General features: G+C 40.0%; 1 protein-coding gene across 5 annotated transcripts in view; it reads right to left on the bottom strand.

The window, feature by feature from the left end:
- Positions 1 to 24786, bottom strand: part of SHANK2 (SH3 and multiple ankyrin repeat domains 2) — a 353024-nt gene that overhangs the window by 270429 nt on the left and 57809 nt on the right. For all 5 annotated transcript variants that reach the window (XM_081833850.1, XM_081833852.1, XM_081833847.1 and 2 more), the window contains exons 5-9: positions 18818 to 18926; positions 18500 to 18651; positions 17115 to 17282; positions 10927 to 11043; positions 4070 to 4147 (exon numbers count right to left, since the gene is read on the bottom strand). In XM_081833850.1, coding sequence (XP_081689976.1) covers positions 4070 to 4147; positions 10927 to 11043; positions 17115 to 17282; positions 18500 to 18651; positions 18818 to 18926 — 624 coding nt within the window. The remainder of the gene's footprint in view (positions 1 to 4069; positions 4148 to 10926; positions 11044 to 17114; positions 17283 to 18499; positions 18652 to 18817; positions 18927 to 24786) is intronic.

Below are 24786 nucleotides of genomic sequence, written 5' to 3'. Positions count from 1 at the left end.
ACATCAGACACAGTAATGGTCAAAGACCTGAAAAGGAACATGGGGACAATACGCAAAACGATGGTTCCATAATTCCTATTCACGCAGTTTGATACTACTGGCAGTAGCCAAGAAAGTGCTCCTACAGGGGCAAGGACTTTTGTCTGTACAATGAAACTTCCCCTCCCTCCCCTCTCCTTGTGTGCCCCCCTAAATCTGTTATGGGTGTTCCCTCAATCTTCCAGAGGCGCACAGGCAGAGGAAAGGGAGGAGACATTCCATTGAGCAAGCATAGATCCTTGAGTTAGTAGAAATACTTCACTGGGTACCACGTACTGTATGTGTTTCCATTCAGAACTAAATCCCAGTGACCTGAGTGGGGATTACTTCTAAGCAAAAAATGCAAATCTAGTTATAAGTCTTTGAAAGAACTCTTTACACAGCCTTGTGAATCGCTGGGTTTTGCAACACCTAAACTAAACCTGTATTCCTATACAAGCTTGAACTCAATAGGGCTTAGTTCTAATCAGACATGAATCAGATTGTGTCCTGGCTTCTGTAATTCTAGAGACACACCTTCTTAAAACATTTGGAAATCCTCAGCATTTTTATGATATATATTTTTTAAACAGTCTGTCATCGTCCCTCCAGGCTGGAGGCAATTTCAATGCCCTTCTATTTACAGCTAATGGAAGAACAAACCCACTTTCATAACCTCAATTCTTCAAAGAAAGTGGAAGCTTTTTATCTAGTATGGTATTTTTCTTCAATTATGAGGATAGTTCTATTTTCCAATTTTCGCTAACCAAGGAAAAATGATCTTATCGCAGACACAGAAACACTGAATAAAATTCTACAGACGGCCTCTCTCTCTCTCTCTCTCTCTCTCTTCCCTTTTCAAAAAAGGTATTTTAAATTAGAGGTTTTGATACAAACTGAATGCAGTATTTAATAATAGCTAATGAATGGGCACTTGATACGTTGCATAGAGTTCACTCCTACAATGTACTGATTACAGGAGTATCAGTTTAGTATGCAAAACCCCATTAACTCAAGAGGATCCCATGTAATTTTGTGATAGTATAATTTATATCAAATGGGTCAGCAAAACAAAGCAGATAGCAATGAATTGAGGGAGGCAGACATAATAAAAAAGAGGTTCATAGCACTGCAAACCAGCCTTTTCAACTTAACTGGCTGATATGTGTACCCATCCATCAGCCTTGTTTCTCTCTTCACACTCCTTCCTTTTCATTACTGTCTCTGCCTCCTATTAGGAAAAAATCAACAAACTGCCCAACAACAAAGTGCCTGAGATTAGATGCTTCCGATTTAAGGTACTTCAAGCCAGTTGCTTTGTTATTTTCCCCGGTTGGAGCAGAATAATGGCTTGGTCTGATACTAGTAAGGTAGATGGGTGGAACACTGGTGGCAGAAGGACTCAGCAGAGGCAGTTTCACCCGCAATATACCACCGAGTGAAGCAACCATGGCGGTTTGGCCCTCATACCGGTCCTGGGCGATGTATCAATATGTTGTCCAGGCCTAATGAACATAGGGCCAATTCACACAGCAGCTGACCATATATCCAGTGGGACATAGCTAGTGCACACACATCAAGAGATAGGGACAGGACTGGCCTGCATGACCCCACAACCCCCTAACATGTGCTTTTAGCATATGAGGTGTTGGTGTGAGCCCCTTTGAGGTACATAATCGGAATGCATTACTGCCTTCAGCCTAACTGTCATTAAGCTAATAGGCCCAGTTATTTTTCTACTTCGTTTCAATTTCTTCTTTCATTCTGGTACAAATTGCCATAATTCCACCTTCAAAGCACAACTTGTCCTTTCACCTGTATATAACTGCCTTTTCCATAGTGACCACTGTTTGCCAATTGTTTCTTTTCCAAATGCAATGGCAAAATACTGTATCAATGTGTTGAGGTAACAACAACAAATTTTATGTGTAAACAGCAGAAAGAGGCTCAAAAACAAGGGATACAATCATATGTAACATTCAAACAAATCCCCACCAGTGGTTTTATATCCTGGTTGTGAAAGATGTCATCTAAAAGAATTTGGGAGTTGGGTGTCAAACTGCTGTAAACTGTTGCTGTTTTCATTCATTGTTATTAGAATGTTTAATTTGTATTTTATGACACGGCTTTGGGGCTGACTTAAGGCTTTGCCCTGAAATGAAAGTTAGCATATAAGTACTTTAAATTATAATAAACTAACCATAGTTTGCACAAACTAATTTCCCATATACAGGCATAACAAGGATTTGGCGGGAAACCACAAATGGAGGCTTCCAAACTTCTCACCTGGTACGTGAAGGGTGGTAAAAGTGGCAGAGCAACATGTGAACCCAAGGTACTCTCTCTTAATCAACCATGGTTTGTTGTTATTTCTGAATGCAGTTACTTTAAATCTGAGGACAAACGCTGGCTCCCTTGGCCTGAAAAGCAAGATGAGGGCCGCACCCCATAGTTGCCTTTGACTGGACTTAACTGTCATGGGGCCCTCTACCTTTTTAACTTTAAATGACCTGTGTGCAAATTCTTTTAAGGAAGCAGGGAGCAACTATCTGTTTATATGCTTGGGGAGTTCTGAGTGTGCAAAAGAAAATGGGCCAAAAGGAAAACTGAGTGGTTCTGTAAGCTTGACAGGGGTCTTTATCCACAATAATGACTCCCACCCTTACAAAAAATGGAGGACTAAAAACACATTCCCATCCCCAGTGAATGGAACAAGGCAAATAAATGCAAAACTATACGTTTGCACTAATTGCCTATGAAGATACTGCATTCCGTTTTTATGCTAAGTGAATCAAAACAATCAGGGAGGGAGGGAGTAATTGTAACTGTAATTATAATTATTTTTGTTGTCTATGTGGAAAGGGATGGTGGTTCTGCTTATTGTTTTCTGTTTACTGTTGTTATGAAAACTTAATAAAACTCATTCAATATAGTAAGCTAGAGCATCTAGGGGACTGATAAAATTCAACCCTAGCTGACTACATTGAGTTCAATGGTACATACTCCAAGTTAAGCGGGTAAGAGATTGCAGCCTGGGAAAATGTGTTATGTAGGTGAGCATTAAAAATATTGGGTTGTATTCCACATAGCACTAAGGCTAAGGTTCCTTCAGTGCAGGGACTTTCCTTGAGAGACAGAACCTTCTCCCCCCATCACCCACCTTCCAAAATCTATTTTGGGGGTTTCCTCAAAACTTCAGAATAGATTGGGGGATGGCGTAGGGTGCATTGTGAAGGAAGAGGGAAAATACCTGTTGCACTAGCAGAGATCCTTGTGCTGGTTTCTCCTAGTGCAAGGGTGGGGAACCATCCAGTTCATGGGCCAATATTGGCCCATTAAGGATGCCAAGTTGGTCCATCAGGCCTTCTTCCTCAAACCATGCCCACTCATCAGCTGGCATCACTGGGCAGGAGGACAGGGCTTAATTCTACATTGCCTGCACCACCCTGTTCCAAGCAGCGAATAGGAGTGTGCAGCCTAAATTGCCAAATTTAATCTTGGTTCATCATATGTTAATTTGAGATTAAAGCCCTTGGCCTTCTCCTTTAAGTGTAGGAGGAGAGAGATGGAAAGCCGCCGCCCCTCCACAGCCCACTGCCATGCACCCACTTATATGAGAAACAGAGCAAAGTACCATTTGATAAATGGATTCTGGCAGCTGGACAGACTTGTCTACTTAACAAATTTAGCCTGATAAGCATTTGGCCCATGGAGCCAAAAGGGTTCCCCAACCCTGCTAGCACAACCATTTAGTGGAATACAACCCATAACCTCCAGCCTGCAGTGTGAAGTCATACAGTCCACAGTTCCGCCACTTCAGTCTCCTGAGCCTAATCTACATGAGTACAGAATTAAATGAGTACACAGTTGAGTAACCAACATAAACCATCATAAATTCCCTGAAGATGAATGAGATACAAATATGACAAACAAGTATGTGCAGTAACTTTGTTGCTGCATTTATATTTTTCTTCTCCCAGGTAGAAAATGCGTCAACAACTCTCATTGGTACCAATATGCAAGTTGTCCTGCATCCCCCCCCTTTTTTTACCTGAAATGGAGATTGACTATTATAGTTCTTCAACTCCTTGTTAGCTCCCCGTAACAACAAAACTCTTGCACAGCTGTCCTGTAAATAAAGCACAGAATTTGTTACAACCTTGTAATCAAGTTACACTGCTGGTATTCACTACACTAATAGAGTCAAACTAGTCATGATGCTAAATGTGCACTATTCTTTTAAGACATTAACAGCTACCAGTGGGAGGCAATTTTCATCAAGAGTATGGCACAAGGTGAGAGATGGTTTAAACCTTTCCACCTATGCCTTGGTTCAGACCAGGCTTCCTCAACCTCGGCCCTCCAGATGTTTTGAGACTACAATTCCCTGCATTCCTGACCACTGGTCCTGCTAGCTAGGGATCATGGGAGTTGTAGGCCAAAAACATCTGGAGGGCCAAGGCTGAGAAAGCCTGGTTCAGACAAAAACGGTCCCCATCCTGAAGTTCCTATTAGTCCTGAAAGGGCATATAGTGGTTTTGGGGAGTGATTTTTTTATCAGGAATACAGGAGAAGGGATGCTTTTAAAGCACCATACCTGTACATCACATTCCTGATAGAAAATCACCACTTCCAGTGGCAATGATGAGTAATAGTTATTTTAAAGGAAAACAGAATATCCCAGCTTCAGGTGTCACATCCAGCTAGGCCCTAGGTTTAGAACTATGTAAAGTAAGCCCACAACTTGCACACATTTAACTTGTGCACATTCAGCTATACGCGCATGGGGGAAGAATAGATTAAAAGGGGGGCAGAAAGGGGACAAAGTTCTGCAGAAAATGCATTTCTCCCACACCTCTTTGACACAGAGAGAATACAACATCTAGACAAGGGTGTGCTATATTTATTTGAAGATGGTATCCCCCAAACATTGTGATCAAACCATGGAAAGTTTTTCATGTGCAGTATCAACATAGGTTTGTCATTACTTTTCTCCCAAGAAGCAGCATCTTAAAAAGCAGAGACATCACCTTGCCAACAAAGGTCCATATAGTTAAAGCTATGGTTTTCCCAGTAGTGATGTATGGAAGTAAGAGCTGGGCCATAAAGAAGGCTGATCTCCGAAGAATTGATGCTTTTGAATTATGGTGCTGGGGGAGACTCTTGAAAGTCCCATGGACTGCAAGAAGATCAAACCTATCCATTCTGAAGGAAATCAGCCCTGAGTGCTCACTGGAAGGACAGATCCTGAGGCTCCAATACTTTGGCCACCTCATGAGAAGAGAAGACTCCCTGGAAAAGACCCTGATGTTGGGAAAGATTGAGGGCACAAGGAGAAGGGAATGACAGAAGATGAGATGGTTGGACGGTGTTCTCAAAGCTACTAACATGAGTTTGAACAAACTGCGGGAGGCAGTGGAAGACAGGAATGCCTGGCATGCTCTGGTCCATGGGGTCACAAAGAGTCGGACACGACTAAATGACTAAATAATAACAACAACAAATCAATGAAAGGAAATGCTTTAAGTATGTATACAACTGCAGCCTTAAGAACTAATACCAATTTCAAAACATATACCTCAGCTTCTTCTTTTTTTCTTTTTCTTTTTTAAAAAGCATACTGGAAGAGTATACTCCAAATACAATCATTTCCAAAATTAAGAGATATTTTAGACATACCAAAGAAAAGAAAGATATCTGCTTAGATGGATTTTTTTAAAGAATTGAAGCAATAATTAATGAAGAAGCAGATGCTCTAACAGATGTTATATGAGTTATAACAGGCCTCATTACTTGTGTATTTCTAAGGCAGTGCAGCATTAGAATCACTATGCCTATAATGTTGAAGTTTTATTAAAAATAACCTAAAGCTTTGTTTGTTGTAAGTTTTTGAGTATCAAACCTTTGGTATTAATAAATCCAATAAAGAGAGTCTAATGTGACACAAGTATTTGCTGTTTAGTTACCACATCAAACTACCGCAGATTTATGGCTATAAAAAGGCAGCCATTTCATTCATTAATTCACACTGTCCACGCTAATTATACAAAACAAATTTCCAAACTGGTTTCCTGCCAAGCCTATAGACCAGGTGACCAAGGTGAACAAACCAACAACTTCATAGCCCTTATATTCAGGCCCTATAGCTGTTCTTCAGTCTGAACAATTTAAAGCCAAATGAAGTCATTTGACTCCCTCCTCCTTTCACCCTGCTCACCTCTACCTTGTCTGCTTGTCTTGTGCATTTACTGGCTCTCCACCTTGTCCTGCTTCTCTCTGTCTTGCCATCACTGCTTTGCCCACAAACCACCACTATGCTTTTGGCGTTTCACCCAATCCTAGAATCACCAACTGCTTGCCACATCCATCAGTACCACACCAGGCTGGACTAGGAGGCTTGAGGCTATTACTACTGTCTATAGGTACACGTCCCCTTAACCAGGAAGCTTCTTGACCTTTGAATGGGCTTAGAGGGTCTGCAGCCAGAGAGACAGATCAGGAATGCTGCTGGTCTATTGATCACTCTGTTGCCTGGTCAGGCTGGCCAAGATAGTCTCTGATATATTGTTGGAGGACCCTAACATGATAATCCTGGGTGACTTCAATATCCATGTGGAGGCTGCTATCGGGCTACATGGCCTCCATGACAACCATGGTTCTCTCTCAGATAGTCATCTTGATGTAGTGATATGAGGGACGGACCAAAGAAAGGGGAAGTGCAATCCATTTCCATCTCACAGTCAAACCATTATCTGGTTAAGTCTTGACAGACAATGGCAGTAGAGAAAGCTGGTGATCCTGTTGAAGCCCTCATCTCGCTATGGAATGGCAAGCTTAAACAGGTGGCTGACACAATTGCTCCTGGGAATCGTCTCCAACATTTCAGAACATCTGAGGAGCTCTGGACTATGAAACAGGCCAGAAGAAGACTCGAGTGCAGGTGACACAAACACTTTGGAACCCCCTGCCTCTTGAGATCAAGCAGGCACCTTCACTGTACTCTTTTCGGCACCTGCTAAAAACATTCCTGTTTAGACAAGTCTACCCAGATGCTTAGAAAATTGAGGTAATCTTAATCTATTTTTCTTTTTCTTTTGTATACTTTAAAGTAGAGTTATAATTTTTTTCTTGGTGTTACTGTTGTTTTATCTTTTGTAAACTGCTTTGAGACTTTTTACAATCAAGCGGTGCATAAATTTTATGAAATAATAAATAAATAAATAATCCATCATTGCTGTGGTAGCTTAGCCTTGTCATGGCTCAGAGATGCTTTAAACCAGGCATCCCCAACCTGCGGCCCTCCAGATGTTTTTGGCCTACAACTCCCATGATCCCTAGCGAACAGAACCAGTGGTCAGGGATGATGGGAATTGTAGTCCAAAACATCTGGAGGGCCGAAGGTTGGGGGTGTCTGCTTTAAGGACTCCACACTACATGAAAATATTCTTCACTGAAACCAAGAGTTCACCCATTCAAACAGATATACTGAGAGCCTAAGTTTCAGAGATGGTGAAAGGTGGTCCTTACAGTCTATATCTTCCTATGGAAGGCAAAGGTGGAAATGATCCGCTGCCAAGAGTCAATACATGCTGAGTTGTATCAATGTTACTAATCTGAACAAAACTTCATGGTCTGTGTATGGTCCATGGTATGGTCTGATGGCACAGGAGACTATCACCTTGCTGAAGTTACAAGGTACGGATCTAGGAATCACATGCACATTGCCTTGGATTTTGTGACAGGAGAAATGTGGGATAGAGAGGTAAGAAAATAAAGTGAATATGTGCAGCACTTACTGCTAAGTCAGCATGCACAGCTGCTGCCATAAAACCTGTCTCCCACTAATTACTATAAAACACATTATTGACATTTGTAAAGGGCACCAAATTAAAAATGGTGGCTTTATGTTTCCACTCCAGATTGAGGAAGGGGAAATTTTCATTAGGATAACAATATGAGGGGAGGCTTAAATCCCCTTCCCCCAGAGACACAGTCCCAATCAGATTAAACCACATCCACTCCCACTGCTGCCACTATTCAGCTTCATAAAAACAGCAGAATGTCCAATCACATATTTTCCTGTGTCATGCCTAATGTGGCCCTAAAAGCAAACACAAAATGTAACATTAAAACTTTAAAAGGTTCATCAAAACAAAAGTATATCCCATTGCTCTCACAAAGAAAAATCTGCAGCAACAGATCACTGACCCACTTTCAAGACTGCAGTTAGAGTTCTGTTGCAAGTCCCTCTTACTTGCGGAGTTTTGTGTTTAGAGATGCCAAGATAGCAAAACTACTGCGTAAACCAGCAGTTTTGTTGTTGTCGTTGTTCTTAGTGAGGGAGAGGAGATGTGTCCAGGAGGAGAGATGCTGAGAAAAGGGGGCAATCAAAGTGGTTCAAAATAAGGGGAGGTATGGTGGGGCAGGCCAGGTAATGGGCACACGATACAGACAGCTGATGACTGTTCCATGTGCCAGCCCTTCCTCCAACCTGGGGAGTTGCAGTTGTCCTATCAGCCAGCCACTGGGTCTGCAGCAGCTGTTGCTGAATGCCAGGTTGGCTCTGAATAAGACCTCCCTCATCTATTATCTGATTATGGATGAGGATGCCCATCTGGTCTGCATCACTGAGACCTGGGTGGCTGAGCAGGGTGGAGTTGGTCTCGCCCAGCTATGTCCACCCTGTGATCATCATCTGAGGCCCTTCTTCGAGTGCTTCCTCTGCTAGGGAAGGGAGTTGTTTAATAAAGGTACATATTCATATTAATAAGAGTTCAGGTTTTTCAGATAACTATTGCACTCAATAGTTGAAAACAAAGGACTGTGCATCCCAGCTTAGAGAAGAAAAGGCACTTAAACGTTAATATACAACATTAAGGGCCCAAATGCACATTCTGTTAGACATGTATTCACATCTGTGTGGTGTTGTTTTAAAATCAACAAGTCCCCCACACAGATAAAAACTGCAGTGTGGGTAGTGGGTTGGTGGGGGTATACGTAACCCTTTCCTTGTGCCACAGAACCAACAAAAAGCCCCACACCCTACCTCAAGGCCCAGGACGGAAGCTGCTACTGGCACCAGAGGAGTAGAGCAAAAACTAGTGGTATGAAACTGCTTCTTTTAATTTGTGAAATTCATTAATTGTATTCCATTTCTGTTAACTATTTAAACCTCTTGTTCATCCTACATAAAACAGTGCTTGGCATCTGTATATTAATTAAAAGTGGAAAAATTGGCCAGGCTTTGTTTTCAACTGCCCCCCATTTATCTTCCAACAACTGACAGGCAAAAATAGCTGCATTTCTGATGCATTACTCAAGGATGCCATTCACAGAGCAGCATGAAAGAGTTGCTTCCTAGGGGTGTTAGCAACAAGCCTGCTAGAACTTCTGAAATGTTATCTTCAAACATATGCTTTCTGGTGTCAAATAAAGTACATATTTATGTTTAGATGTCATAGAATAATACAGCACATTAAAACTCACTTCCAAATATTAAGATTTTCTAACTATGTAAGTCAGATAAGACACCACTCAAACCAAATAATAGAATTAAACACACCACTGACCACCTAAGAGTTTGTTAGTTGTTAATGGTTTGGAAAATATAAGCATAGTTATAACTGACTTTCACCTCCCTTTTCAAAATATATGAAATATTATTGCAGAAGCCATGTGAGTTAGCCAGCATAATATGTATATGTATATAATGTATACAGTATATAGGTAATTATATACTGCATCATTGTTAATTATATGTATAATATAATGATGTTATGGCTGGTGTCCAATGAAGTATGTCTGCTAGCACAATAATTTCCACTTGCGCAATGGAACTTCCCCTTCCTCTCCTCTCCCTACGTCTCCTCCCCAAATCTGCTCTAGATGGTTGGGGGGAAACCCAGAACAAATTTAGGGGGTATGTGGGCAGAACAGAAGGATGGGGTGTTCCATTTCACAGTGAAAATTACTTATGCTAACCAAAGTACTTTGCTGGATACTTCTAAACATCCCAGCAGTGTAGCTTCCAGGTAGCTGAGTGATTGAGAGCTGTGCCGCAACACTCCTGGGGAGTGTTTTTGGCCATGCCCCACCTAAGCATCTCTAAAATCCTGATCCCCCCCCCCCTAAGAAATGATAATATAATTCAAAAAGTGAACTATTTACATGGAGGAAGCCTAAAAGGCCATTAACTTGGTCTAACTCCTTCTCAAATTGCCCCCCTTAAAAATCAAATTGCGCCCCCCCCCCCCCCCGTGGCAATTCTTTTCTCTTTATTGAATGAATTTGGACAGAACTTTGGTTTCAGAACAATCCGTATTGCACTTGAACATTATTTTGGTATTGCATACATTATTTAAAGAAACGGACACTTGGTGGAATATAAATGTCTTATTTTTACATTTTGTTTTTGGGAAGTTCTATATAATTGCCTACAGAGTTGTGTGAGCTGCATCAGGGAACAAAGCCAGGGTGGCCAAGTTAAGGCCAGTTTAGTCATAGCTGCAGTGCCCTTAAAAGTTTACAATTTTTAAAGAATTAAAGCCAAAGTATCAGAAAGGGCATACATACTGTTCCATGCCAGCTTGCTGTAATGGCTGGAGTGTTGGATTAAACCAGGGGAACCCAGGTGCAAATCCTCACTCAGCCATAAAGCTAATTAGATGATCTAGGGCGAGTCATGCTCTCTCAGCCTAGCCTACCTCACAGGCTTACTGATAACTGCCTTGAGCTTTTCTGGAAGAAAAGTGGAATATTAAAAATGTAATTTATAATTAATACCAGGGAATGGAAATGACTGGATTTTGATCCTTGCAACGTTTTTTAAAAAATATATCTAGGAATGATTTATGTTACCTGCTTCATTTCAGTAAGTTGTATAAGAAGAACAACGAAACTATAACTAACCTGGTTATAAAGTGCACAGATATGTAACGCTGTGTTTCCAGAGGCATTTTGTGCTCCCATATCAGCTCCATAAAACAGAAAATGTTCTAAATGCTGGACGTGCCCATATCGACAAGCCTATGAACATAAAAGGTTCATATTTTAATTATGAGATCTACATTTTTAACATAATTCATTTCACTTATACACTTCTTGGAAAGGTATTCTGAAGTTTTGAGAACATATTACTATATACAGTGAGGTGTATAGTATTACCAAGTGTGTTGTAAGCTGAGACTCCAAAATGCAGTTGTCATCCGCTGCCATACCAACAAGTTCACATTTTCAGAAGTTGTGTACGGCTTGGTGGTGAAGTATCTACTTCAGTAGAGTTTCAACACCAATACCATACACAGTTTTAACATACAATTGCTTAAAAATTTCTAGAATAATGATCTTAACCAGGGAAGCTTGTGATAGCACAATCCTTTTAAAGTAGCAGGTTGTAATAAAGCAGTTTTACTCTAATTTTCCAAAAATTGTCAAGCCAGAAGATGGGGGGGGGGGATGTACGTTAATATCCTACAATATTACTAGGTTACACTGAAATAAAATGTTAGCTTGATCCTAGGTATAGCACTTTAAAATAGTATAAAAATATAAAAGGCTCTAGATCTGCCTAGTCATTGAAAGAATAGGGAACAGCATAAAGTTTATAGGGAGAACACGCACTATCTCCACACACCCCCCCAATGCCTCTGTCCCTGCACTTTCCACACCAACATGGAGTGAGAAGCTCTAAAAGAGGCTGAACCTGGAACCTTCCCCACAATCAGGAACCCTGATAATATAGCCTAACATGCTTAGCAGGCTCCATCAGACCTTCCTGGTCAACTGGAAGGATTGGGAAGTTCCTTGTTTCCTGGTGGCGAGACACTAGCAGAAGCAGGAAAGGAGCAGAGCTTGTTTACATTTAACCATTGTTTGTTTCAAACTATGATTTAATGTGACACGTGAACTGAGCAATTAATGGGAACCTGCTTAGCAATAAAGCATCCAGAAGAACTTGAGAGAGAAAAAATAAACATCTACGTGATAGTGTATCCTCAAATGTGTCACTATCCAAAGGCTCTGAGCTATTCCTGAAACTTTTGCTGTTCTCGTCCTCACTAAGAAATGATCTGGAAACAGGGGTTTCCCTCTTCAGCTAAAACATCCCAGTCCTGAATTTGTTTTGCGCCTATTGCCCTTTGGGTACTCCTTCCTACATAATAATTTTTAAGGTGGGTTCTATTTTCTACCAACTACTTGTAAGTTATTTGGCAATCTAAACATAGTGGGCTTTATTTGTTTTTCAAGAGATAATTAAGTACGCCCCCCCCCTCTCAAAATCAGTTTTTACTGAGACTATCTTTCTCAACAGGCTTTTTACCTGCCTTGTTACAGGACCGTTCAGAAGCCCTTTAGAGGTTAGAAAGGCCACTGGGAACACCCTTAGAATTTCTCTAGATGATAATATTTTTTATTTTTGCTTGCCTTCTGAGTGGATCTTCTTTTCCTCCAAAGGGAGGTATAAGGGGTTTTTCGAGGTGAGTGAGAGTTTATTACAATTGCTGGCCTGAAAAGGCCGTATCACTCACTATAAACTGTAACAACAACAATCTGGCATCTTTGTGCCTTTTTGACTCTGTGACTTTTAGCATATAGTAGCCTTTTTCCCAAGTTTTCTGCATAGCCAAAGAAGCCAAAAGATTTTACCTTTCCCCCAAACCAAGTATACAATTTGCAGAATTTTATAAATTAATAATCAAAGGTGATGTTCCCACTGTTATTCCTACCATTATAATATTTTAGACATATATTTGAGCTCTTAATACAGAAAGAGTAACTATATACCCATTGCTTTTTTCTAAAAAAATTAAATGTTTAGGGGTTCTCTCATTTTTCTACTCATATTGAAATACTGCCCCTCAATGTGGCCAAACTTAGATTCACAAAATGTTTAGGATTATGCATACCCCTGCGTCCCCCCCAGAAAAAAGCACTGTATATACCTACTAAATTATTATTAAAGTTAGTATTATAGTAAACTGAAGCTGAAAACTCCTGGGCATGCCAAATAAAATGCCAAGGCCACTAGATGGCACTAATAATCATACTACAAATCCAGTTTTTAAGGGATGTTGAGAAATAGCTAAAATTATTATAAAAATTATTATAAATGACTTGCTTTACAAATACCACAAGCCAAATACAAACTACAAAAATGTGCATTGAGAACAGATTTTACTAATATGTACAAGAGTTGTGCGTGTTATAAATTATTGCAAGTAAAACACATTTTCATATACTGCATAGGTATGCTATATAAGTGACTGATTCTGTGGAGAAATTATGCATAAATTAGAAAACAGGCCACAAGACGGTCAGCTGACGATTTGGTCTTGAGGAACACTCTGAATGGCCATTTTGAAGGCTGAGCATTTGCCTGAACAGTTTGATTTCAAACCATGTGGGCAAAAAAAAAATTTTTTAATCACCTGACCAGGGAGATGAAAGATCTTATCTGCCTTTCAGATCCAGTTTCCACCCCTGTTCTGGAAAGTTTAATAGCATTTTTAGGATGCTGCATGTCCTAGGTCATATCCAGAGCATCCATTTAATTCAAATGTAAGGTACATGACTTCCACCCAGAGAACTCTGGAAACTGCAGTTTAAGGTGCTAGGTATTGTGCCCTTGTGAAGGGAAACTGCAGTTCCCAGGATTCTTTGTGGGAAGCTATGTACTTTAAATGTGTGGTGTGGATGTGACCTTGGCTAGTATTTTCTAGCCTGTTAAAAACTGATTTCTGGAAAGTATTATTTTTTTAAAAGGATCAAACACAATTTTTAAAAGTCATCATTTAAAATAAGGAAAAGCCTATCCTAAATTTCTCCTATGATACCCTCAATCCTTAGGTTAAAATACTACTCCAAATTAAATTAGCATGAATTAAAATTGTCTACAGGCACCTCTAGTGGGACCGATTGTGTTATATCCATCTTTATATGAAATGAGACAGGGAAGCTTCCTGTCTCTATGTAGAACTGCAGGTACAGGTAAGAATAAACAATGCTTTTAGAAAAATTTCTAGAAGGCAAGTAGGCTCCTTCACTGTGCCAAGATATTTCACACCTACCACAACCGATAAGACCAAATGCGATTGCATTACAGTCTTCTGAATGATGACTTTTCCCCCCATTGAGCCTTCAATTAGCCCACATTCTTGTTGTAAACCAACCTGATTTGTCTCCGATTACAACTACAAAAGACTGCTTTTGATTTCTTACGATAATTCCCAGTGCAAACAAAGGCACTGAGGTGCACACAGGGCCTTTTGAAAATGAAATTATGAATTAATATATCAGGTTCAGCAAGTGTAAGAATTCACAATGAAGCTATGTGCAGATAGAAAGACAGAGAAAACTAACTCAAGGCTTGCCGCTACTGTAAGTGCCAGTGATGGGCTGCGTTTGGAAGCCAGAAGAACAGCAGTGACCTGCACAGACTGCGACCCTTCCTCATAGGGGAGTTTCCTCACCTGTCTTAGGGACTCCACTCTGGATTTGTGTAGGGTTTACTCCTTAGCCTTTCCTTCTCCCGAAGATATCCCATATAGCAGGTTTAGGATCAGAGTTTTCCTTCTCCTAGATGGGCTACCTTCCCCAGTTAACTAACCCCATCTGCCCCTCACTTCCCTCTACAGCTTGTGCAGAAACCTCCTTCTTGACTGTTAGGCCCAGTCTTGGTCTCGCCTGCTCAATCTGCCAGGGCCTGTCTTCACCTGCAGGGGAAGTTCCTAACTCACCAAGGGTTTCAGACCCATCAGCAGACAAACTACCCTCAAAGAAACACAACATGTCTCCCACCAGAGGTAATACCCCTCCATCAATTTTTCCATTTCTTACCAAAGAAAAAACCATGCACACCTTTGCAAAGCCACACAATACAGAAGAGAGATGAGTGAGGCATAAAAGCTGCTTATGGACCAGTATGCCACACTCCTTCCACATAAAGCCAAAGAGCCAAATTGCATGTTATCTTCAGCACACAACCTCCATGTCCAATACATAATTTTAAAAAAGGGACTATATGGTCCCATTTCCCCAACCCCAACTTGATCAACTATTAAAACTGGCCTCAAAGGCCACCCGGAGTAAAATATGAGGTGGGGATTGGAGACAGGACTCTTTATGTTTTGGCACCTCACCTCAGGAGCTCCCTTCATGTAAGTTTGCCTGCTGCTGTCGTTATGCACAGCAGTTAAGTTTTAGATGAAAACTTTTCTGTTGTTGAGTTATTTTAGCTGGAGAAGGCAACTGTTGCTTTTATGGTGGTTTTATTTTTAATTGCCTGCTATGATTTCTAAAGAGTGGCTAGCAAATTATTCAAACAAATAAACAATATGGTTCTAAGATGGCGAATACATTTTGAGTCCAACAAACAAAGTGACCCACATTTCCCCATTCCACCCAACAGCGTTGTAAAATTATGTAAATCTGCTGCTCTGGCTGATTATACTAGTTGGCACCTACTGCAGAACCATCTTCCATTTACTTTGCATAGCTTGAACAGGGAAATGGGAATGTGAAACTGTTATGAATCCCTTCTCTGGAGTTTGGTAACACTAATTACTATATGTTTGGCACTCATTTAGACTTATGACTCTCCCAGACTACTAGCATTTCTAGCACTGAAAGCAGTGAAGACACACAGTTATGGATGCTATGGAGATGAACAAATTGTAGCATTGCCTGATTAATATTGAATTATTCATTCCACTGAGTAGCTCAAGAGGGCACCAGAAGCACTGCTATGAAGTAAGATCCAGAAAGCTTCACCATTCTAATGATAGTGCAGATGGTTCCGCCTGCTAAATACTGTATTGAACCCTGTTCTATTGCAATTGTTTCAGAGCTTCATTCACAAAGTGAGGGAGGCCATGATTCTTACAGCTTTATGTACTATCTGGCTGCACATAAAGGATAAATTTAGAGACTGGTTTAAAAACAAAGGATCCAAAGGGTACAATTTCCACTGCAACACATACAATGATCACAGCACTTGGCATGTCAAGAAATGCGTTTTTTCTCATGTCATTCCTTATCAATAATCTACATCATTTTGCCCACATAAATAATGTTCAGACAACTTTTTGCATTCTAGTGGCAGAATTAATTATCAAGAAAAGTAGACCAAAAATCTGAAAGAATGAAAAGCATTTTAAACTATTTTAAATTATTTTATGTGAACCACCCTGAGACCTTCAGGTATAGGGCGGTACAGAAAACAAACAAACAAGAGTTGTACCATGTATTTTATTCATTTCAATATTTGAAAGGATCACATTTGATGAAGCCAAAGAAATTACTCAACAAACTTCACTTCACCAAAGTAAATTCTTTTGTACTCTTAGCTACTGTTATTTCTTATTGGCACAATCTCCCTTCTTCTTCTTTACTGCAAGTGTCCCAATTTTTGAGCATCCATTATATCATTACCTGAACAAAATCACATGGCTTATCACACCCAAGAAGATTAAATGACAGTCAGGCGAAATGGGGCTGAAGACATCAAGAAAAAAAGAAAGGGAAATATCACACAAAAGGGCAGCACTGAAAGAACATAAATGTATTCACATTGAGTGCCAAAAATCAGCCAAAACTGGCAAACTTTTTTCAACAGCCACAGAAATTACTACAAATGATGTAAGTAGGCTCAGCTCTGCCCTAATTGAAATGGCTTACCAAAAGAGAGTAATGTCTGTACAAAGCTAAAGGAGTGACCATGTGCTAGGTGTAGGTTGTTGGAGATCTGGATGCTTCTAATATATTTTAAGACTACAGAAAAATAAATCTCACTGTGCCAGGGGCAGAGGAAGGGAAGTGTGGTGGAGACAGGCTACCCCAGGTGTCACCCCTGAAGGCGGTGACAAAATGCCAGGCGGCACTCACCATGGGGCCTGCAGCGTGCCCAAGCCACGCATCTCTCCTGGGAGTGACGTGGTGGCTTGGGCGCCCACAGGCTCCGCACTGCCCCAAACGGTCTGTCTGCCACCTCCCCCTCAGCTGCAGGGCGCACGCGCCGCCCCAGGCGCCCGATCGGCTTGCTCCACCGCTGCACTGTGCACCTGGACTTATCTTAATGCACCAAAGTTAATCTTTCCTACCTGGTGAATCTCTTGCCATCCATTTTCATCTCTGCAACCCACAGTAGCATGTTCATGAAGCAAGAGCTCACAACAATATGGATCTCCTCCAACTACGGCAGTGTGATACAACGGTGTCAGTCCACAGCTGTCTTTATAATTGGGAGATGCTCCAAGCTCTAAGAGGGTCTGTAAGTAATGATAGGTTTTGAAGCATTAGACTAATAATGAAACAAAGATGATCTGCAGATACTATGGTTCTTATTTCTGTATAAGGCTATGTACACACCATACATATACTGTTCAAAAAAACCCCGAACATCATGCAGGGGAGGAGAGGGAAGGTTGGTCGGTCAGCCAAGCAGACATGCTTGTGCTGACAGAATGTTTGTTTTAATGCAACACTGAATTCCTCGCAAAGGTTTAATGAAATTTGGGATTTTGTGATAACGGCAAAACATAACATCATATATGTGACCAAGAATGGCAGGTGACCATAGAAACAGTATTGTCAACAAAATCGTTACCTCCAACAGCACATTCAAGTAGGTTTTTAATTTTTCTAGAAGAAATGTTGCTTTTATGTCAATCTATATTTAATGTATTGACTTTGGGATTAGAGTTTGGTTGATTATTGCAAAATGTTGTTAAATAAAACAAAACATGAAATAAGTTAATGTCCAAAAATGTATAACCCAGCACCTTTTTGTGTGTTTTTTTTATAAGATATTTATTGAAATTTCAAAAATAATACAATGTAAAACAAAAAAAAGGAAACTACAAAAATGCAAAAATGCAAAAACAAAAACAACTAAAAACACATATAATTTCCAATTACTTATTTTCTTTTAACTTATTTTCCAGACCTCCTCATACCTCCCTTTCTTATATTCCAGTTCAAATTATTAATTCAGCAAATCCTCACCATTAGTTTTTACTTATTTCAAACCCAGCACCTTTCTGACCTATTATGTCCTTCATCAGGAAATTTCAAAATACAGATGCTTATTCTTCTGTTTCGCTGTTTGAACAACATGGCCAAAACTCCAACAAATTAAGAAATCCATGCACATTAAGTTTAAAGGGCAAACACTACAAAAGATAGTAACCCGCTGAAACGGATATTCTCTTCCAAAGTCAGATAAATGGCTGTAGCTCTATTCCCATTTTGCACAAACAGGTATTACCTATCAGGCAACAAGGTAAAGTTTCACCACCCTTTTTATTTCCACCAAAATGAATTCTTTGTTGAAAGCCAATCTTGGAAGTCCGAAACCAACAAAAGAAACCTTTGAGTGAATGTAGATTAAAAGATCCATTAAGGATGCTGATAATTAACTCAAGCATTTTCCTTCGTACACTCTTCTATATAAAACAATGCATAATGGACATAACATATGAATTACCTTCAGGGTATGTTGGTTCTTGGCTCTAGCTGCTTTGTGTAATGCTGTCATGCCATCTTTAGCTCTGAAATCTAAATGAGCTCCTCCATTTTTCAGGGCTTTGATAACTTCAACAGTATTGCTAAGTTGAGCTGCCAAAGTCAGTGGGGTTTCTAAAGTGGGAAAGAATGAAAAGAAATAAATAATTATGCAACTCCTCTTAAGTCATATAAAGCATATAAATTCAACTCACTTCATATACACTAGACATTTCATCTTCGCAATTTACTAAAGATGTGTGTATTTTCTGCTAACACGTGAAAATTATTTACTTCATACCTCCACTTTCCAAGTCATGATAGTTAGGATCAAGTCCCCGGTCCAGCATCTTTGTTAGTTTTTCAACAGACAGGTGGTGAACGTGGTCCATACATTTTCGAAAATTAGCCTGAAAGATAGCATTATGTGAAATATTTTACTACTGTAAAATATACAGTTTAGTTATAAGCAACAATAGTCATTTAGTGTGTATCCAAAATCAAGTGTAAACATTAATAAAAGTATGCATATGAAACACACCTTACTGCCCATTTACTCTTGGTTTATTATTTTACTATTTTTTAGATTTTATATCTCACCCTTCCTCCAAAAGGAGACCAGGATGATAGGTGTTAAACACCTATGCATAGGAATCTATTTCATTTATACGTCTTTGTGTGCACACATATTAGTAAATGGTGGCAAGTGCACTGCAGGCTTAAAATAATGCCTACCCAGGACTTCCGGAGGCGGCGCGAAGGGCAATGGCTGCCCTTTCCTAACGGGAAGGGAAGCTCCGCTCGAGAAAGGGTCGTCCGCTACGGCGCAGCGGAGACCCGAAACGGAAACCCGCAGGCAGCAGAAGCCTGCGGTCCCGGGACCCGGCGGGCGCCAGCAGCGGCCACCGAAACGTTGAAGGAACCCCGTAAGGGGCTCCGGATCGCGGAGGAGGCTGCGGCGCTGTGGGTCGTTCCGCAATCGGCGGAGTGAAGCCGCGTAGCTGTTGCCAGTGAGCGCTGACCTTTCTTCCTGAAATTTATGCTCTGAAAACAACAACTCGTGAGTAAACAACTGACTGTATGCAATTTGGGACTTTAAAATATTAAATTTGGCTGAAAGCGGAGTGACGAAAAACAGGAAGTCCGTCCTCCGCTCCCATTGAACTTGAACGCAAAGAGCTGGAGGAGTGGAGGCAAAGAGAGATCTTTTAAACTATTTGATCTGAGCACCCATTGAACTTTATTCTAAGTGGAACAATAATTTTATGTGTTGGACTTTTATATTTTAATTACACGGGGATATCTTTCTCCCTTTGGAGCTACATTCTAACTAAAAACCCCAGGCGCTGGAGCTGCCTGAGAAACTGAGCTGTCAGCTTGCAGTTTGCAGTTTGGATACTTTGAATCTGAACTTTGAAACAATCTGAGAGAATTTGAACTTGCTACTTTAAGGCATTTGGATTACCAGCTTGCACCATCAGAAACACTGTTGCTGTACTAAACCCCAACTCTGCTGAAAAATCTCTTTATTGAAGGTTCTTGGACTTAGAAATCTGACTTTATTTTAACTGAAATTGATTTCTTTCCTGAAATATTTTAAACTCCCCCTAGAGGATTTGGGACCTATAACAGTGACTTTTATTTTACTTTCCCTTTCCCGGCCCTCTGCTGACTGTTACCATCTGGGCCGTGGCTTTCTCATGGGAACAACTCAGCTTGACATTGACTTTTAGATAACTTTGGAATGAGTGGTACAAGAAGGAGAGGAAGAACTAAACAAACAACTTTGACAACTTTAACCGCAGCCTCACAGGCACGTAGATCATCTGTGCCTACTTTGCCTTCTGAGGTGGAAGCTGTCTCTCTGCCTGTTTCTCTGCCTCGGGCAGGGGAGGGAGAAACTGAGGAATTACAACTGGAAGATATGGCCTCAGGGGCAAGCACTGCTATTTTAGAGAAAATTTTTGAAAAATTGGAATCTTTGGACAAGAAAGTAGAATCTTTGGACAAGAAAGCCGATGAGCAAACATATAAAATTGAGCAGAACACAGAATGTTTAAATAAATTATCTGGACAAGTTGCACAGAATACTCAAGCAATCGCAGAATTGAAGGAGGCTGCAGGGGAAAATCGGAAATTGGCTGAAGATACCAGCCAAAAACTTGAAAATTTAGAACAAGAGGTAAGACCACTCTGCAAACAAGTAGGTGAACATCAGACCTATTTGTCCATGCTTGAACTGCGGAACAGGGAGAGCAATTTAAGGATAAGAGCAATACCAGAAGTGGAAGAAGGCAACCTAGCTGAGTTTTTGACTAAAGAATTTTCCAAATTTTGGAGTTTAGAGGAAAAGGATTTTAAAATTGTTTCGGCTTTTAGGCTCGGAAGACTTCTAAAGAAAGAGAAGCCCAGAGACTGTTTGATAATACTGAGGTCAAAGGAGGAAAGGGATAAGATTTTGGGCCTACACTACGGAAAGTCACTGGACATTTTGGACAAAAGAATTGAGATCTACAAGGATATTCCTAAACAACTGCTAGATCTTAGATCTAACTATTTGGAGTTGACAAGACTACTAAGGAAGAATTCAATCATCTTTAGGTGGGAATTTCCTCAAGGACTATCTTTTACTTTTAGAGGGAAGAAGATCAAAATCAGAACATCGGAAGATAGAGATAAATTTCTGAACGTATACGGAGAGGACCTTCACAAAGGAATTGACCAACTTCCAGGGCCTGAAACACCAGAGGTACCTGCACCCTTGGACCCTGAAGATCCTCTGAATAAGATACCACCCCTTGAAAAATAACCAGATTTATTCAGGATGTCTCTGCAACTTTTGAGCTGGAACATTAATGGCTGCAACATCCCGGAAAAAAGGAGGAAAATTTTTCATATATTAAAAAAAGAACAACTGGATATTATCTGCTTACAAGAAACACATGTGACTAGGCTCCATAGAAAGGTGTTAATAAACAAAAGACTTGGTCAAGAATTCATATCTTCGGACAGAGTAAAGAAGCGAGGAGTGGTGATATATGCAAAAGAGAGCCTGTCACCTAAATTCTTATTCAAAGACGAACATGGAAGAATATTAGGAATTGAGATACAATATCAAGGAGAAAAGATTTTGATATTAGGAATTTATGCACCAAATGACGGGAAATCGGAATTTTACAAGAAGTTGCATGAGATTATGCTGGACTATCTGGACTACAACAACATCATTATGATGGGAGATATGAATGGGGTCGTATCGACAAACATGGATAAGTCACAAAATCAAAATGTTACAAAAGACGGCAGACTGCCAAAGACCTTTTTTGAAATGGCTGACAATATGGACTGGATTGACATTTGGAGAACTAAGAACCCCCTGGGAAGAGAGGGAACATTCTTCTCTGAAGCCCAACTGACTTGGACAAGAATCGACCAAATATGGATATCTAGAGGTCTGGCACCCAAGGTCAGAAAAGTGGAAATCTGCCCAAAGACCTGCTCCGACCATAATGCGCTGAAGATGGATATGACATTTTTGCCAACCGGCTCCTTTAGATGGAAGATGAATGATAGCTTGTTTAGAGATCAGGAGATGGTCAAGAAGGCCCAAAAAACTCTAAAGGATTATTTTGAAATAAATATGAACACTACGGTGGAAAAAAGAACTATCTGGGACGCAAGCAAAGCTGTGATGAGGGGGTTCTTGATACAACAGAACACTGTAAAGAAAAGAACACAAAATGAAAGGAAGGATAAGATTTTGCAGAAAATCAAAGAATTGGAGAAGAAATTAAGATCAAATCCGAAGTCACAGCCGATTCTGAGAGAAATTAAACTGTATCAAGCTCAATATTCCAAATTGATAAACCAAGAAATAGAATGGAAGATTAAATTAATGAAACAAAAAACTTTTGAATCGGCAAACAAATGTGGGAAACTGCTAGCCTGGCAGTTGAAGAAGAGACAGAAACTAAATACAGTTACAAACCTAGAAATTGAAGGAAGAAATATCCAGAACCCCATGGAAATTAGAAAGTGCTTCCAGAGATACTTAAAAAAATTATACACTCAAGGGCCGCAAGATGAGGTTGAGATTAAACAATTTTTGGAAAGAAATGGACTAACAAAGTTGTCACAAAAAAACAGATTAATCCTGAACAACAAAATAACACAGCAAGAGATTGAACAAGCTATCCAGAACATGCAATTGGGCAAATCTCCAGGGCCAGACGGTCTGACCTCCAAGTATTATAAGACATTAAAAGACTATCTGATCCAACCATTGATGGAGGTCTGTAATGAAATTATGGAAGGGAAGAAGGCGCCGGAATCGTGGAAGGAAGCTTTTATCACATTGATACCAAAATCTGAAGCTGAAAAGACACAACTTAAAAACTATCGTCCCATCTCCCTTCTGAATGTGGATTACAAAATATTTGCAGACATTTTGGCAAGTAGATTTAAAAGAGTTCTTAATGAAGTAATTCATAAAGACCAGGCAGGCTTTCTCCCAGGCAGACATATGTTTGCAAATACTAGGAACATTATTGACGTTTTGGAACTTTTGCAAACAGATATAAATACAAAAGCAGTGTTAATTTTTATAGACGCGGAGAAGGCCTTTGACAATATTTCTTGGAAATTTATGAAGGGAAATTTGAATGAAATGGGAGTGGGACGGGGGTTTGAGAATGGGATTGACGCAATATATTCAGAACAAAAGGCTAAACTAATAGTTAACAATGTGGTCACAGAAGAGTTCAAAATTGAAAAAGGAACACGACAAGGCTGCCCGATTTCCCCTTTGTTATTTATTTCGGTTCTGGAGGTGCTCTTGAACTTGATCAGAGGGGACCGGTTGGTGGAAGGGATTCAGGTCGGAGCGAAACAATACAAATTGAAAGCTTTTGCAGATGACCTAGTTTTGACTCTGCAGGAGCCAGAATCTAGTACGAAAAGAGTATTACAACTGATACAGGATTTTGGTCGGGTGGCAGGATTTAAATTAAATAAACAGAAAACTAAAGTGTTGGGAAAAAATTTGACAGATATAGAGTCGGAAAGGTTTCAGAGAGAAACAGAACTAACTATGGTTAAAAAAGTAAAATACCTAGGGGTAAACATAACAGCAAAAAACCTGAGTCTATTTAAGGATAATTATGAAAAATGTTGGTCTGAAATTAAGAGAGACTTGGATAGTTGGACAAAATTGAAGCTTTCTTTGTTAGGCCGAATTGCTGCTATCAAGATGAATGTATTGCCAAAAATGTTGTTTTTGTTTCAAACATTACAGATCGTGGACAAAACGGAGTGCTTCCGGAAGTGGCAGAAAGATATATCCAGATTTGTCTGGCAGGGCAAAAAGCCCAGAATTAAGTTTAAGATATTAACAGATGCGAAAGAAAGAGGGGGCTTTGCCCTGCCAGACTTAAAGTTGTACTATGAAGCCGCAGCTTTTTGCTGGCTAAAAGACTGGCTACTTCTCGAAGACACTGACGTGTTGGACTTGGAAGGTTTTAACAATGCTTTTGGTTGGCATGCATACCTATGGTATGACAAAGTTAAGATCAATAAGGCCTTTAAGAACCATATTGTCAGGAAAGCAGTGTTTAATGTCTGGACAAAATACAAAGACTTACTGGAAAATAAAACTCCAAGGTGGCTCTCACCTCTGGAGGCTAAGGCCCTAAAAAGACCCAATATGGAGGCTAAATGGCCAAAATATTGGGAAATATTAGAAAAAGATGGAGACAATTGGAAATTGCAGAGTTTAGAGAAAATGAAGGATAAGGTGCGAGACTGGTTACATTATGCTCAGATTAAAGAAGTTTTTAAAAATGATAAAAAGTTAGGGTTCCAGGTGGAGAAATCGAAGTTAGAAACTGAATTGTTAGAACCAAAGACTAAGGTATTATCTAGAATGTATAACTTGCTGTTAAAATGGAATACACAAGACGAAATGGTTAAATCGGTTATGATAAAATGGGCACAGGACATTGGGCATAACATTATGTTTGAGGACTGGGAAAGGTTGTGGACCACGGGGCTGAACTTCACCGCATGTAATGCTCTGAAGGAAAATGTAATGAAAATGATATATAGATGGTACATGACCCCAGTTAAACTTGCCAAAATATACCATTCGTCTGATAATAAATGTTGGAAATGTAAAGAAAACGAAGGAACATTCTTTCACCTCTGGTGGACATGCCCTAAGGTGAAGGTCTTCTGGGAAATGATATATAATGAGCTGAAAAAGGTATTTAAGTA

Source organism: Podarcis erhardii, assembly GCF_964252035.2.
Source record: "Podarcis erhardii genome assembly, chromosome: 1".
NCBI classification, from domain to species: Eukaryota; Metazoa; Chordata; class Lepidosauria; order Squamata; family Lacertidae; genus Podarcis; species Podarcis erhardii.
The sequence above is the reverse complement of the archived record's forward strand: the minus strand, read 5'-3'. Positions and strand labels throughout refer to the sequence as shown.